General features: G+C 53.0%; 1 protein-coding gene across 1 annotated transcript; it reads right to left on the bottom strand.

The window, feature by feature from the left end:
- Positions 1-378: 378 nt before the first annotated feature.
- LOC100346229 (amine oxidase [copper-containing] 3) lies at positions 379-11,892 on the bottom strand. Its single transcript, XM_070060659.1, has 4 exons — positions 10,163-11,892; positions 2,219-2,504; positions 1,465-1,594; positions 379-1,228 (listed from the first exon to the last, which is right to left on the bottom strand). Exons 1-4 carry the CDS (start codon positions 11,757-11,759, stop codon positions 953-955), a joined length of 2,289 nt encoding a protein of 762 aa, XP_069916760.1. The 5' UTR covers positions 11,760-11,892; the 3' UTR covers positions 379-952.
- Between the last annotated feature and the right edge of the window lie 472 nt (positions 11,893-12,364).

Here is a 12,364-nt window from a genome sequence, read left to right on the forward strand (position 1 = left end):
CTCAAACAAAATGCAAACACATTTTAAATGAAAATAAAAAAGAATAAGCATTATAATTCAAAATGCATGTATTATGCTAAGCAAAATAAATGAATCACAGGAGCTGGCACTGAGGCCCAGTGGGTTAGGCCACCACCGCCTCTGATGCTGGCATCCCATGTCCAAGCACCAGGTCAAGCCCTGACTGTTCTACTTCTGATCCAGCTCCCTGCCAATGCCCCTGGGCAAGCAAGAGAGATTCTTGCTCCAGCCCCAACCTTTGTGGCCAGCTGGGGAGTGAACCAGCAGATGGTCTCCCCCTCTCTCTGTCACTCTGCCTCTCAAATAAAGAAAATAAATGTGTTTTTTTTTTTGAGAAACCAATCACAAAAGAGCACATATTATGTGAATCTATTTATATGAATTTTCCAAAACATAAGCAGATCCATAGTAACAGAAAGCAGTTAGGTGGGGGAAGGGAGGGAGCTTGCTAATGGGTGTGGGTTTTCCTGGGGTGAGACGGTGGCAGTGGCTGGACAGCTTTGCACTCGCACTGGAGCACATTAACTGATACACTCCAAAACGCTGCCTTTGTGACATGTGGATTATATTTCATTTGCAAAATAAGAGAAAAAAAAAACGAAAAAGTAAGACAACAAAAAACATAGCAAAAAGAGGGATCATCTGAGAAAAGCTTTGTCTTCTCTCCAGGAGGCTCCTGCCGGGCCCCTGCTGCCCTGCTGGGGTGGGAACTCAGCACAGCTGGCATCAGCAGGGCTGAGTGTCCCTGTGTCGACATTGCAAGCTCTGGACGCCGCGGGCAGGGCGTCAGGTAAGGGCGAGGCCTTGGGGCGGGGGAAGGGACATGGGAAGGAGAAGAGGAGCCAGGTGGCCCAGCCCCGTGTCCAGCTGCTGCCTCCCCACTCACACCCTGGCTCTGGGCCCCCCTCCGGCCAGATTTCCCAGGAGCCCCCTAGTTGTAAGCGAAGCCCCCATGGGAGAAGGCAGGGAGCTCGGGGGCACAGGCAGCAACCCGGGGCAGGCAAGCCAGGGGGTTGAGCTCACAGGCCCCGGCGTCCTGGTCCCCCCGGAAGTAGATGGCGTCGGCAGAGTAGAAGGAGGGGTCTTCGTCAAAGAAGTTGTAGGGTCGCAGGAAGAAGCCCACGCCGTTGGCCACCGTCACCGTGTTGGGAATGTCCTCTGCGTGCGGGATGTGCAGAAAGCCAGCTGTCACCCAGGCCACCAAGTCCTGGGGGGGGGGGGACGAAAGAGTCCTGAGGGCACTGGGGGGGGGGGGGTGGGCTCGGCTCAGCAGCTGCAGTCCCTGACTACCTCCGGAAACACGTGAAAGCAGAATAAAGTTTGCTTCCTTAGTGGCTTCTAAAGGCCCTTGGGACATCTGGCCTGGGACAGAGCGCGGTGGCTCATGCTGGAGCCCCGGCCTCCCGTCTCACCCCCTCCTCCTCAGCAGCGCCTTCCACCAACCTGCCCGGCGATGGTCTCGTTGTTGATAAAGGCAGCGAAGTCCAGAGTGGGTGTCCAGGGGTCGTTCAAGTTGTAGATGCTGCTGCTACTGGGTTCCTGCTCCTTCCGCTGGGTCACGGCCAGCTGGTACCTGCGGGGGATGCTGGCTAGACACACGAGGCCGTGAGCCTGGCCGGCTGCCTGAACTGCACTGGGCCTTGGGGCGTCGAGTCTTCACTGTCTGTCCCCCTACCCTGTAGAATTCCTGCACTTGTTCAATATTCTGGGTGGCAACATCAATGGACCCATTACCCCGACTGCAGGCAGTAATCCCACTCATCCATCCGTCCACATCTGGCTCTGATATTGAGCCTGAACCTCGCATCCACAGGGACAGGCATCACCTGACTCCTAACCTGTTCAGTCTACCAGATATCTGGGTTCTAGGGCCTGTTCCCTCCGATCTGTGTCCCTCTTACCCTTTGTTTTCTCCTTCCAATGTTTATTTTGATCACTGAAACTTACAGAAAAGTTAGAAGAACTGTAAACACTCATACACCCGTAACCTAGAAGCTACCGTCAGCATCACTCTGTTTGTCTCACCACCCGAGCACCCACCCAGCCATCCTGTAGGCTGCATTTTTTAAGCAGCTAAAGATTCTGGCCGCAGAAGAGGCCGTGTGCTTGTGTGCACCCGCACCCGTGAGAGGTAGCACAGCGTGGGGCCCTTAGAACAGCCCACCTCCCCCGGCCCCCTCCGATGCCCGCCGCTCACCTCCCCCAGCTGAAGGCTCTCTCCACGGAGCTGCTCCGGGGCAGCGGCTCCCCAGAAAAGCTGAGCGGCTGGATGCGGTAGCCCCGGGCGTGACCCCACTTGTTGCTCTGGTTGCTGGCCAGGTACAGGTAGCGAGGGGTGGCGCCCCCCAGGGGGAAGGCAGCCTGCTCCTCCGTCTCCAGCCGTCTCCGGGTCACCTGCAGCCTCTGCATCTGGTGCTCGGGGTGCCAGGGCACAGGCGTGGGGACAAAGGCCATGTCCTCCGCCCAGACCCAGTTCTCCAGTCCTGGAGTGGGGAAGGCTGGTCATGCAGCTGCCCTGGGTCAGGGGAGAGAGGGCTCCAAAGAGCGTCCCGGGACCGAGGGTGGCCCTGCTTCCCCCTCCCCAGCACACCCTCCATCCGCCCATTTGGAGAAGGTCTTTTTCCCTGAGGTCAACGCCAGTAAAACTTGCAGAATCCTTGTGCCTGGCCCTCCAGCTACCCTCCCGCTCTGAGGGACTGCGCCTACGGGCAGTGCTCACCCTGGGCCTCATGGCGTTAGAGGGGGTCTGCCCTCACATGGCGTCCCCGGTGGCATCGCTGGAACTCTCTCACCCCGAAAACAAGGCTCCCGCTCATGGAACCCAGGAGTCGTGCACTAGTAAAGGGCTGGGTGCCTATGTGCGTTGCTGCTGGTACTTCTACTACCACTTAGGACAAAGAAACTCTGCTTGTCCTTACGTCACAGACGGAGCACCTGGGGCTTAGAGGATTTTAAATGATGCGCCCGGCAGCACAACGGTTAGGTCTCCACTTGGGACTTGCGCGTTATATCTTGGAGGGCCTGGGTTCAAGTCCCAGCTCCGCTTCCCAATCCAGCTTCTTGCTAATGCGGATCCTGGCAGGCAGCAGTGATGGCTCATGTGCTGGGGTTCCTGCCTCCCATGGAGGTGGAGTTCTCAGCCCCCAGCTGCGGCCTGGCCCATCTCTGGCTATTGTGGGCATCTGGGGACTAAGCTGGTAGATGGAAGAGCTCTCTTTCCCTCTGTGGTGCTTCCTTTCAAATTAAAAATAAAAACGAGGTGATTGGGCTGGCCAAGAAAGATACAGTTAGTATGGTGGAAGTTCTTTGACTTTTTATTTTTAAAGATTTTTATTTATTTATTTGAAAGTCAGAGTTACACAGAGAGAGGAGAGGCAGAGAGAGAGAGAGAGAATGAAAAGAGAGAGAGAGAAAGAAGTCTTCTCTGGTTCACTCCCTAATTGGCCGCAACAGCTGGAGCTACACTGATCCAAAGCCAGGAGCCAAGAGCTTCTTCCAGGTCTCCCACATGGGTGCAGGGACCCAAGGACTTGGGCCATCTTCCACTGCTTTCCCAGGCCCTAGCAGAGAGCTGGATCGGAAGTGGAGCAGCCGAACTCAAACTGGCACCCATATAGAATGCCGGCACTACCAACGGTGGCTTTACCCACTATGCCACAATGCCGGCCCCTTTTTCTGACTTTATATTGCCAGCATAGAACCCACAACACATGGACAGCAGACGCAGGGGCCAAAGGAAAGAGCATCATACCCTGCAGCTTGGAAGTAGCTCCTATAACTTCTTCGTTTGTTTGTTTGTTTTAAAAATTTATTTGAAAGGCAGGAAGAGTGACATGGAGAGAGATCATCCATCTACTGGTTTACTTTCCAAATGCCCACAAAAACCAGGGCTGGGTTGGAGCAAACCAGGAGACTGGAACTACCTTTGGGTCTTCCATGTGGATGGCAGGTACCCAACTACTCAAGTCATTTGCCTGCTGTATCCCAGGGCGTGCATTAGTAGGAAGCTAGAATCGGAACCAGAGTCAAGATTTGAACTCAGGCACTCCAGTAGGAAATGCAAACATCTTAACCCTCGTGCCAAATGTCTGCCCCCTTCCTATTTTTATTTATTTGCTTAAAATTTTTTTCCTGTCGTTAGGAATGTGGCTGAGAACTGGGAGTGGGGCCAAAGGCACAGTATGTTCTCTGAATATTTGGAGTTTTGAATGATTCTGTTGGAGTCTAACTAGGTCCCATATTAGGAGTTGTCTTACATGACCTGAGACCAGAGAGCAATAAATCAAATCATGCTGGCACTGTCTCCATGCTTTCCAGGGACCAGAAGAGAGCAGAGAAACTTGGTTTCCTTTTGTGGCTTCAGCACTGGTAGTCTACACCCCAGGGTTTTCACCCCGAGGTGACAAAGACTAAGTGCCCCTTCTGTTCCACTCACACGAGTAGGTTCCTGGGACTAACAAAAACAGTAGCCGATGTTTCTGAAGGGCTCACTGTGTCAGATGCTATTCCAAGTGGATTAAAATGTCATCTTTTAGACACAGAGATAAAAGTAGATGTGGTGTGGGTATGTTGATTAGAACATAGACTTAACATGTGTAGCCAAGTCCACTGAGAGGACATCCCAATAACAATGCACACACCTGGAGCCCAAATCTTGGTTTCTAAACACCTTTCTCCAGTGGAAGGAACCAGAGCTCCTTGGGGAAGTGGTTGATTCCAGTACTGGAGCAGGGAAAATTCTAGATGAAATTAGAACAGAAGTAAGGAAGTAGGGACTGTCCCTGTGGCATAGAAGATTAAGCCGCCACCTGCAGTGCTGGTATCTCTGTGGACGCGAGTTAGAGTGCTGGCTGCTCCACTTCCAATCCAGATCCCTGCTAATGCACCTGGGAAAGCAACAGAAGATGGCCCAAGTGCTTGGGCCCCTGCACCCACATGGGAGACTCAGAAGAAGCTTCTGGCTCCTGGCTTAAGCCTGGCCCGGCTCCAGCTATTGCAGCCATTTGGGGGAGTGAACAGCAGATGGAAGATCTCTGTCTCTCCCTCTCTCTCTCTCTGTATTTATGCCTTTCAAATAAATGAAAAAAAAAAAATCATTAAAAAAAAAAAAAAAAGGAAGGAAGGGAGGGAGGAAGTATTCACAAAAAGGATGGAAAAGAGTCCAAAGAACAAGGGAATCCACATAAAGGACATCCCAGTGGCCAAAGTTAGGACAAAGTGGAGGTAGTCCTGGGTTATAACTCTTGGACTACAATAAAAAGACCATGGGTGGCCAGTGCTGTGGCTCACTAGGCTAATCCTCCACCTTGCAGCGCTAGCACACCAGGTTCTAGTCCCGGTCGGGGTACCGGATTCTGTCCTGGTTGCCCCTCTTCCAGGCTAGTTCTCTGCTGTGGCAAGGGAGTGCAGTGGAGGATGGCCCAAGTACTTGGGCCCTGCACCCCATGGGAGACCAGGATAAATACCTGGCTTCTGCCATCGGATCAGCGCGGTGCGCCGGCCGCAGCGCGCCGGCCGCGGCGGCCATTGGAGGGTGAACCAACGGCAAAGGAAGACCTTTCTCTCTGTCTCTCTCTCTCACTGTCCACTCTGCCTGTCAAAAAAAAAAAAAAAAAAAAAAAAAAAAAAAAAAAAAAACCATGGGTCCACACAATTATCAATCAACAATAGGAACACATAAATAAATGAAAATGGAGGAATAATTTTTCCTTACAGGTTCCAATTAAGAAATGTATAAGGAATAAGGGAAAAAATAAATGGATAAAGAAAATATAGATACTATCTAGTCTTAAAAAAGAAAGAAACTGGGGTTGGTGCTGTTAAAGGAGGTTAAAGCCCTGATCTGCAGAGTTGGCATCCCATCTGGGTGCCAGTTCAAGTCCCGGCTGCTCCACTTCAGATCCAGCTCTCTGCTGTGGCCTGGGAGAGCAGTGGAAGATGGCCCAAGTGTTTGGGCTCCTGCACCCATGAGAGGAAGCTCCTGGTTCCTGGCTTTGGATTGCCGTAACTCCAGCCATTGTGGCCATCTGGGGAGTGAACTAGTGGATGGAAGACCTCTCTCTGTGTCTGCCCCTGCCTTTCAAATAAATAAATAAATCTTAAAAAAAGAAAGAAAGAAAAAAAAAAGAAAGAAACTTTCTCATTCGTGATAACACAGGAGAATCTGAGGGGTGTTAAGTGAAGGAAGTCGGGCATAGAGAGGTGCTAAGTGCCACATGATCTCTCTCCTGTGCAGATCTAAGGAAGCTGAATTCAGAGAAGTAGGGCAAAACAGGGGTTACCAGGGGCTTGTGGGGCTTGTGGGGGTGGTGGAGATGCTGGTCAAAGAATGCAGAATTTTAGTCAGAAGAGAAATCTGCTGTACAACATGGTGACAGTACTTAAAAACCCTGCATTGCATTCTTGCAAATTGATACGAAAGATTTTAAGTGTTCTCACCATTAAAAAATGTCTTTTTGTTTTGTTTGTTTTGTTTTTTGACAGGCAGAGTTAGACAGTGAGAGAGAGAGAGACAGAGAGAAAGGTCTTCCTTTTCTGTTGGTTCACCCCCAAATGGCCACTACAGCCGGTATGCAACGCCAATCCGAAGCCAGGAGCCAGGCACTTCCCCCTGGTCTCCCATGTGGGTGCAGGACCCCAGGACTTGGGCCATCCTCCACTGCACTCCTGGGCCACAGCAGAGAGCTGGACTGGAAGAGGAATAACAGGGACAGAATCCGGCACCCCAACTGGGACTAGAACTCGGGATACCGCACCGCAGGTGGAGGAATAGCCTAGTGAGCCACGGTGCAGGCCTAAAAAAAATTTCTTTTAAAAGATAAGTATATGTGGTAGTGAATGTTAATTAGCTTGATTTAGTGATTCCATGATGTACACATATTTCGGAACAGCATGTTGTATATCATAATATATATAATATGTATATTATTATATATATTTTATATACCATAATATATAATATATAATATTAATATAATAGTATGTATATAATAGATTATTAATATAATATTATCATATATATTTTATATCATATAATACAATATATAATAATATATATGATATAATATATAACATATATATAATTTGTATTTGTCAATTTAAAAACCATCTAAAAAACAAACAAGAAAAAATAAAATACCAGTAATGAACTAGCAAATGAAACATGTTCGATGAAGCCTACTAAAATTAGATGTTAAAAATAGTGGACAATGGGGCCGGTGCTGGGGCACAGCAGGTAAAACCGTCTCCCCAAATTCCGGCATCCCATATGGGTGCCAGGATGGGCGCTGGTTCTAGTTCCGGCTGCTCCACTTCCAATCCAGCTCTCTGCAATGGCCTTGGAAAGCAGTAGAAGACGGCACAAGTGCTTGGGCCCCTGCACCCAGGTGGAGACCTGGAAGAAGCTCCTGACTCCTGGTTTTGGATCAGCACAGCTCCCACCATTGCGGCCATCTGGGGGGTGAACCAGAGAATGGAAGACCCCCCCCCGCCTCTCTGTAACCCTGCTTTTCAAATAAATAAATACAGCTTTTTTAAAAATAGTGGACAAAATTTTGAGAAAATAAGAAATAGAATATTTGCATTGCATCTATTTTTCCCCAAGGTATATAACAGGAAATGCAAAATATTAACTTTTACAGTGGAGAAATCAGGAAAATACCACCTTAACCAAGTGCACAAGGTCAATATCACAGGCAGTAAGACCCAGTGACATCATATGCCCTTGACATGATGGACACCCCAAGAAGTATATAACATTTCTGTGGTTTTCTTGCAAAAGAAAAAAACTGTCAATCTAATCACAACCAAACATCAGTGAAATCCAAAATGAGAGACACTGTACGAAATAACTGACCAGCTCTCTTCTCAATGCCAAGGTCATGAGAGATGAGGAAGCCTAGCAAGCTGTCAGGAACCAGGTGACACCGCCAGGTAACTGCACGCAGTGTGGGCGCCTGGATGAGCCCCCGGGACCGAAAACGAGTGCTGTGCAAACCAATGACATCCGAATAAGGTCTGGAGAGTCACTGACAGGTTTGGAATAGTGTTAATTTCTTGTTTTTCTTTTGATTTTTGTGGTTTTTCAAAACTTTTATTGGGGTGGGCATTGTGGCACAGCTGGTTAAGCAGATGGCGCAAATGCCTGGACTCCTGCCGCTCATGTAGGACATCTGGGTGGAGCTCCAGGCTCCAGGATTCGGCTTGACCCAGCCTTGGCCGTTGTGCCCATTTGGGGAGTAAACCAGCAGATGGAGATCTATCTATTTCTTCCTTTCTCTGTCTCTGTCTCTCTGTCTCTGTCTCTCTCTCCCTTCCTCCCTCCCAAATAGATTAAAGTAGATAAATAAATATGCATTAGCATGTAGCTAGAGTTAGAAGCAGAACCAAGACTTGAACCCAGGCACTCGGATATGGAATAAGGATGTTCCAGCCAGCATTTTTTTTTTTTTACAGGCAGAGTGGACAGTGAGAGAGAGAGACAGAGAGAAAGGTCTTCCTTTTGCCGTTGGTTCACCCTCCAATGGCCGCCGCGGCCGGCGCACCGCGCTGATCCGATGGCAGGAGCCAGGTACTTCTCCTGGTCTCCCATGGGGTGCAGGGCCCAAGCACTTGGGCCATCCTCCACTGCACTCCCGGGCCACAGCAGAGAGCTGGCCTGGAAGAGGGGCAACCGGGACAGAATCCAGTGCCCCGACCAGGACTAGAACCCGGTGTGCCAGCGCCGCAAGGCGGAGGATTAGCCTAGTGAGCCGTGGCGCCGGCTCAGGCAGCATTCTAACAGCTGCACCTTGTGATTTTTTTGAGAGTCAGAGACAGTTCCCATCTGCAGGCTTACTTCCTAAATGCCTGCAATGGCTGGAGCCAGAGGTAGGCGGGGCTGAAACCTGGAGCCAGGTGCTCAATCCGGGATTCCTCCATCAGCCAGCAGAGCCCAGGCTACTTGGGCCGTCACAGCTGCCTTCCAGGGTCTGCGTGAGCAGGAAGCTGGATCAGGAGCCAAGCCACATACTGAATCCAGGTTCTCCTATGTGAGACGTGGGCATTTTAACACTAAGTTAAGCACCTGCTCCAGCCCCCTGGTTTTGATCATTGCCTGTGGCTATGTAAGATATTAACGACAGGGGATGCAGAGGAACGGAATACAGGACTCTGGCTGCAATGTCTGCAACTTCCTGTCCATCAAAACTTACTTTGAATGAGCAGGTTTTAAACGGCATTATTAATCCACGTCAGGATGCTACCCAGGAGGCCCTGTCAGCTTATTCTCAGCGCTTGAGTAAAGTGCGGGACACAGAGGTTGCACCTAAGAACGCTCCTATCCCACACAACGTTGCTGGAGCTCTCGGTGCCGCTGGGTGAGCACGGAGGCCTCCCGAGAGCAGGGCTGCTGTTTCTTTGGCTGCATTGCATGGTGGAGAGCTCGGCCTGCTGTGTGCACTCAGCAAACCCGCACTGCTTGCTTGAACGATGCTGTTACTCGGCACAGCATACGCACATTACGATCCCATTTGGATGGGAAAAATCAAACTATGCACACCAGCACAACATCTTTGTCCACAGTACACGGTGCAATAAATCCCACAACTACAGAGCATGGAAGCCTGTTTGCTTTAAATATAGATTTACCAAGCGGCTAAGAGTGAAGACCCAGGAGGATGGCTTTGACAGGTATGCCAAACATTTTTGCATTTTTAAAAATTTTTTTAAAACCAGGAGACTGGCTGGCGCCGCGGCTCACTAGGCTAATCCTCCGCCTGTGGCGCCGGCACACCGGGTTCTAGCCCCGGTCAGGGTGCTGGATTCTGTCCCGGTTGCCCCTCTTCCAGGCCAGCTCTCTGCTGTGGCCCGGGAGTGCAGTGGAGGATGGCCCAAGTGCTTGGGCCCTGCACCGTGTGGGAGACCAGGAGAAGCACTTGGTTCCTGCCTTTGGATCAGCCTGGTGCGCCGGCCGCAGCACACCGGCTGCAGCATTCATTGGAAGGTGAACCAACAGTAAAGGAAGACCTTTCTCTCTGTCTCTCTCTCTCACTGTCCACTCTGCCTGTCAAAAACAAACAAACAAACAAAAAACCAAAAAACAAAAAACAGGAGACTTCAGTCCACTCTTCTGGCAACCTAGCCCTCTCCCAGGACGCCTTACCTGCTACATCCAGATCCACCTTGAAGTGGGCGCTGTGGGTGTGGACCGTGCCCAGCGTGTGCACCCCGACTTGGTTCCCAAACATTCGGGCAGCACCAAAGAAAAAGGATGAGCTGATGTAGCCGGTGGCGTGGAATTTGACCTCCACGGCCCCGTTGGGGTGGAACATCATGTCCCACACATAGTCGTAGTTGAGCATGGTGGACACAGACCTGACGATCAGCACTGTCTCCACGACGCCCCCGAAATAGTGGGAGTGGATGTCCGAGTGGTGGCGCCGCAAGGGCAGGCCCTGGTTCTGCTCAAACACACAGAAGGCATCGCGCACCGTCTTGGGGGTCTGGGACTCCAAGAGGAAGTGCCAGTCCACATAGGTGGCCAGGGACGGGCAGTCCACGCCACGAGTCAGCGGCGAGGAGAAGTGGCCCAAGCCAAAGCCACCATCAGTGTACCGGCTTCGGAGAGCAGCAGGAGAATTGCCCCCGTAGATGGTCAAGGCCTCCTGGACGCTGATCTCATAGGCCAGCCGCTCCCCCTTGAAGCGCACATCGAAGACCCTCGGGCCGCTGAAAGCTCCCAGGCCAAAGGAGAAGGTCCACAAGGAGGAGGCCACGCGGGTGCCCTGGACACTGAAGCGAGGGCCCTGGGGGTGGAACTGCAGAGGCGATGCCGGGCCTGGGGGCACCTGGGGCTTCAGTGACCACCACCCACCTGTCCCGTTGTTTGGGATCAGCACCACGTTCACCTGGCCGGCCTCAAACTGCTCCTCCAGCTGGGCCAGGCTCTCATAGTAGCGGCCTTGATAGAACACCTTCCGGATGTGCCAGCGGGCAGGGTCCAGGGCCTTGTGGTCGACCAGCAGCTCCAGCCCCACAGGGTTCAGGAAGAACCCAGCCCCCATGATGTTGTAGTAGAGGCCAAACCAGGTGGCCCGGTCCCCGGACTGCAGGCCCCGGGGGGCTGTGTTCATTGTCACCAGGTTGCGTGCCCCGGGTTTATAGAAGCAGCAGTGGTGCAGCAGCCCGGCGACGCGGGGCAGCTCTCTGTCAAAGATCATGTCGTCTATGTCCAGGTACTCTCGGGCCAGCACGGGGCGCCGGTAGTAGGGCAGGGGGCCCCCGTGCCGCTCCACCGTCACGTCCCGCATGTAGCTAGGGTGAGGCAGCGGCCCCACCAGCAGCTCACTCACGTTGGGCTGGGGCTGTGCGCCAAAGAAGACGATGGCCAGCGCCTCCCGGGCGGGTGCGGGGCCTCCTCTGTCCAGGTGGGCCAGGGCCGCAGCCTTGGGGGGCAGCTGCAGCTCCACCGAGAAGACGCAGTTGTCTGAGGGCTGGGCCTGGGCCGCGTCCACCAGCCCTGGCCCCAGCTGCTGGGTCAGGAAGCTCATGACAGCTGCCAGCTCCTCTGGGCTCAGGTCTGCAAACAGCTGGCTCTGGCCGGGGTGTGTCCAGCTGTGGGCGCTGGGGGACGCCGAGGGGCAATGGGGAGCCCGGCCTGCCACGCAGCCTCTCCCATCTGCGTCCTCACTCCCAGCCCTGCTGTCACCCATCCTTGCCACCAGAAAACCGCAGAGGAGCAAAACAAGGAAGGCGGCCATTGCGAAAGCTCCCCTCCTGCTCAGACGGGAGCCTGCACGGACAGGACCTGGGCGCAGGATGCCCGCTCAGCCTCTGGACAGTCCCTGCCTCTGTGCCGGCTGCTGGGCAAGAGGCCTGCCAGCTAACGGGAAACACAAGCAGCCTGGGCCCAGGGGCTGCAGGGGTGGAGCCAGGGGGCAGGGGTCAGGCTGGATTCAGGGGGCGGGGCTGAGGTTGAACCTGGACTTTGAGTGGCCTGCGCGAGCCTCTGTCCTCCTGTTTGGTATCAAACAATGCCGTCAGGCTCAAAGTTGGGAAGGGTGGGTTTCTCTCTTTCCCTCCCCCTGCAGGAGGAGCTCAGCTCTTGGCCCCAAGGCTGCCTGGGAGCTCACCTGGATCCTCTGCAGACCGACCCTTTCTTCCCCCACCAGTTTGCCCTCTAGGCTCCGCTGTCTGTCCTCTGCAGGGCACCCCGCTCCCTGCAGCCCCGGGAGGAGCTGGGGGCTGCAGGCCTGAGCCGGAACAGCCTCCCATCACTGGAGAGAAACGTGTGGGGGTGGGGTGGGACAGGTCAGAGGCTGGACGGTTCCATGCAGGGCAGGGGGGCAGGGGGCGATGGGGGAGC

Source organism: Oryctolagus cuniculus, chromosome 17 (genome assembly GCF_964237555.1).
Source record: "Oryctolagus cuniculus chromosome 17, mOryCun1.1, whole genome shotgun sequence".
In the NCBI taxonomy this organism is placed as follows: domain Eukaryota; kingdom Metazoa; phylum Chordata; class Mammalia; order Lagomorpha; family Leporidae; genus Oryctolagus; species Oryctolagus cuniculus.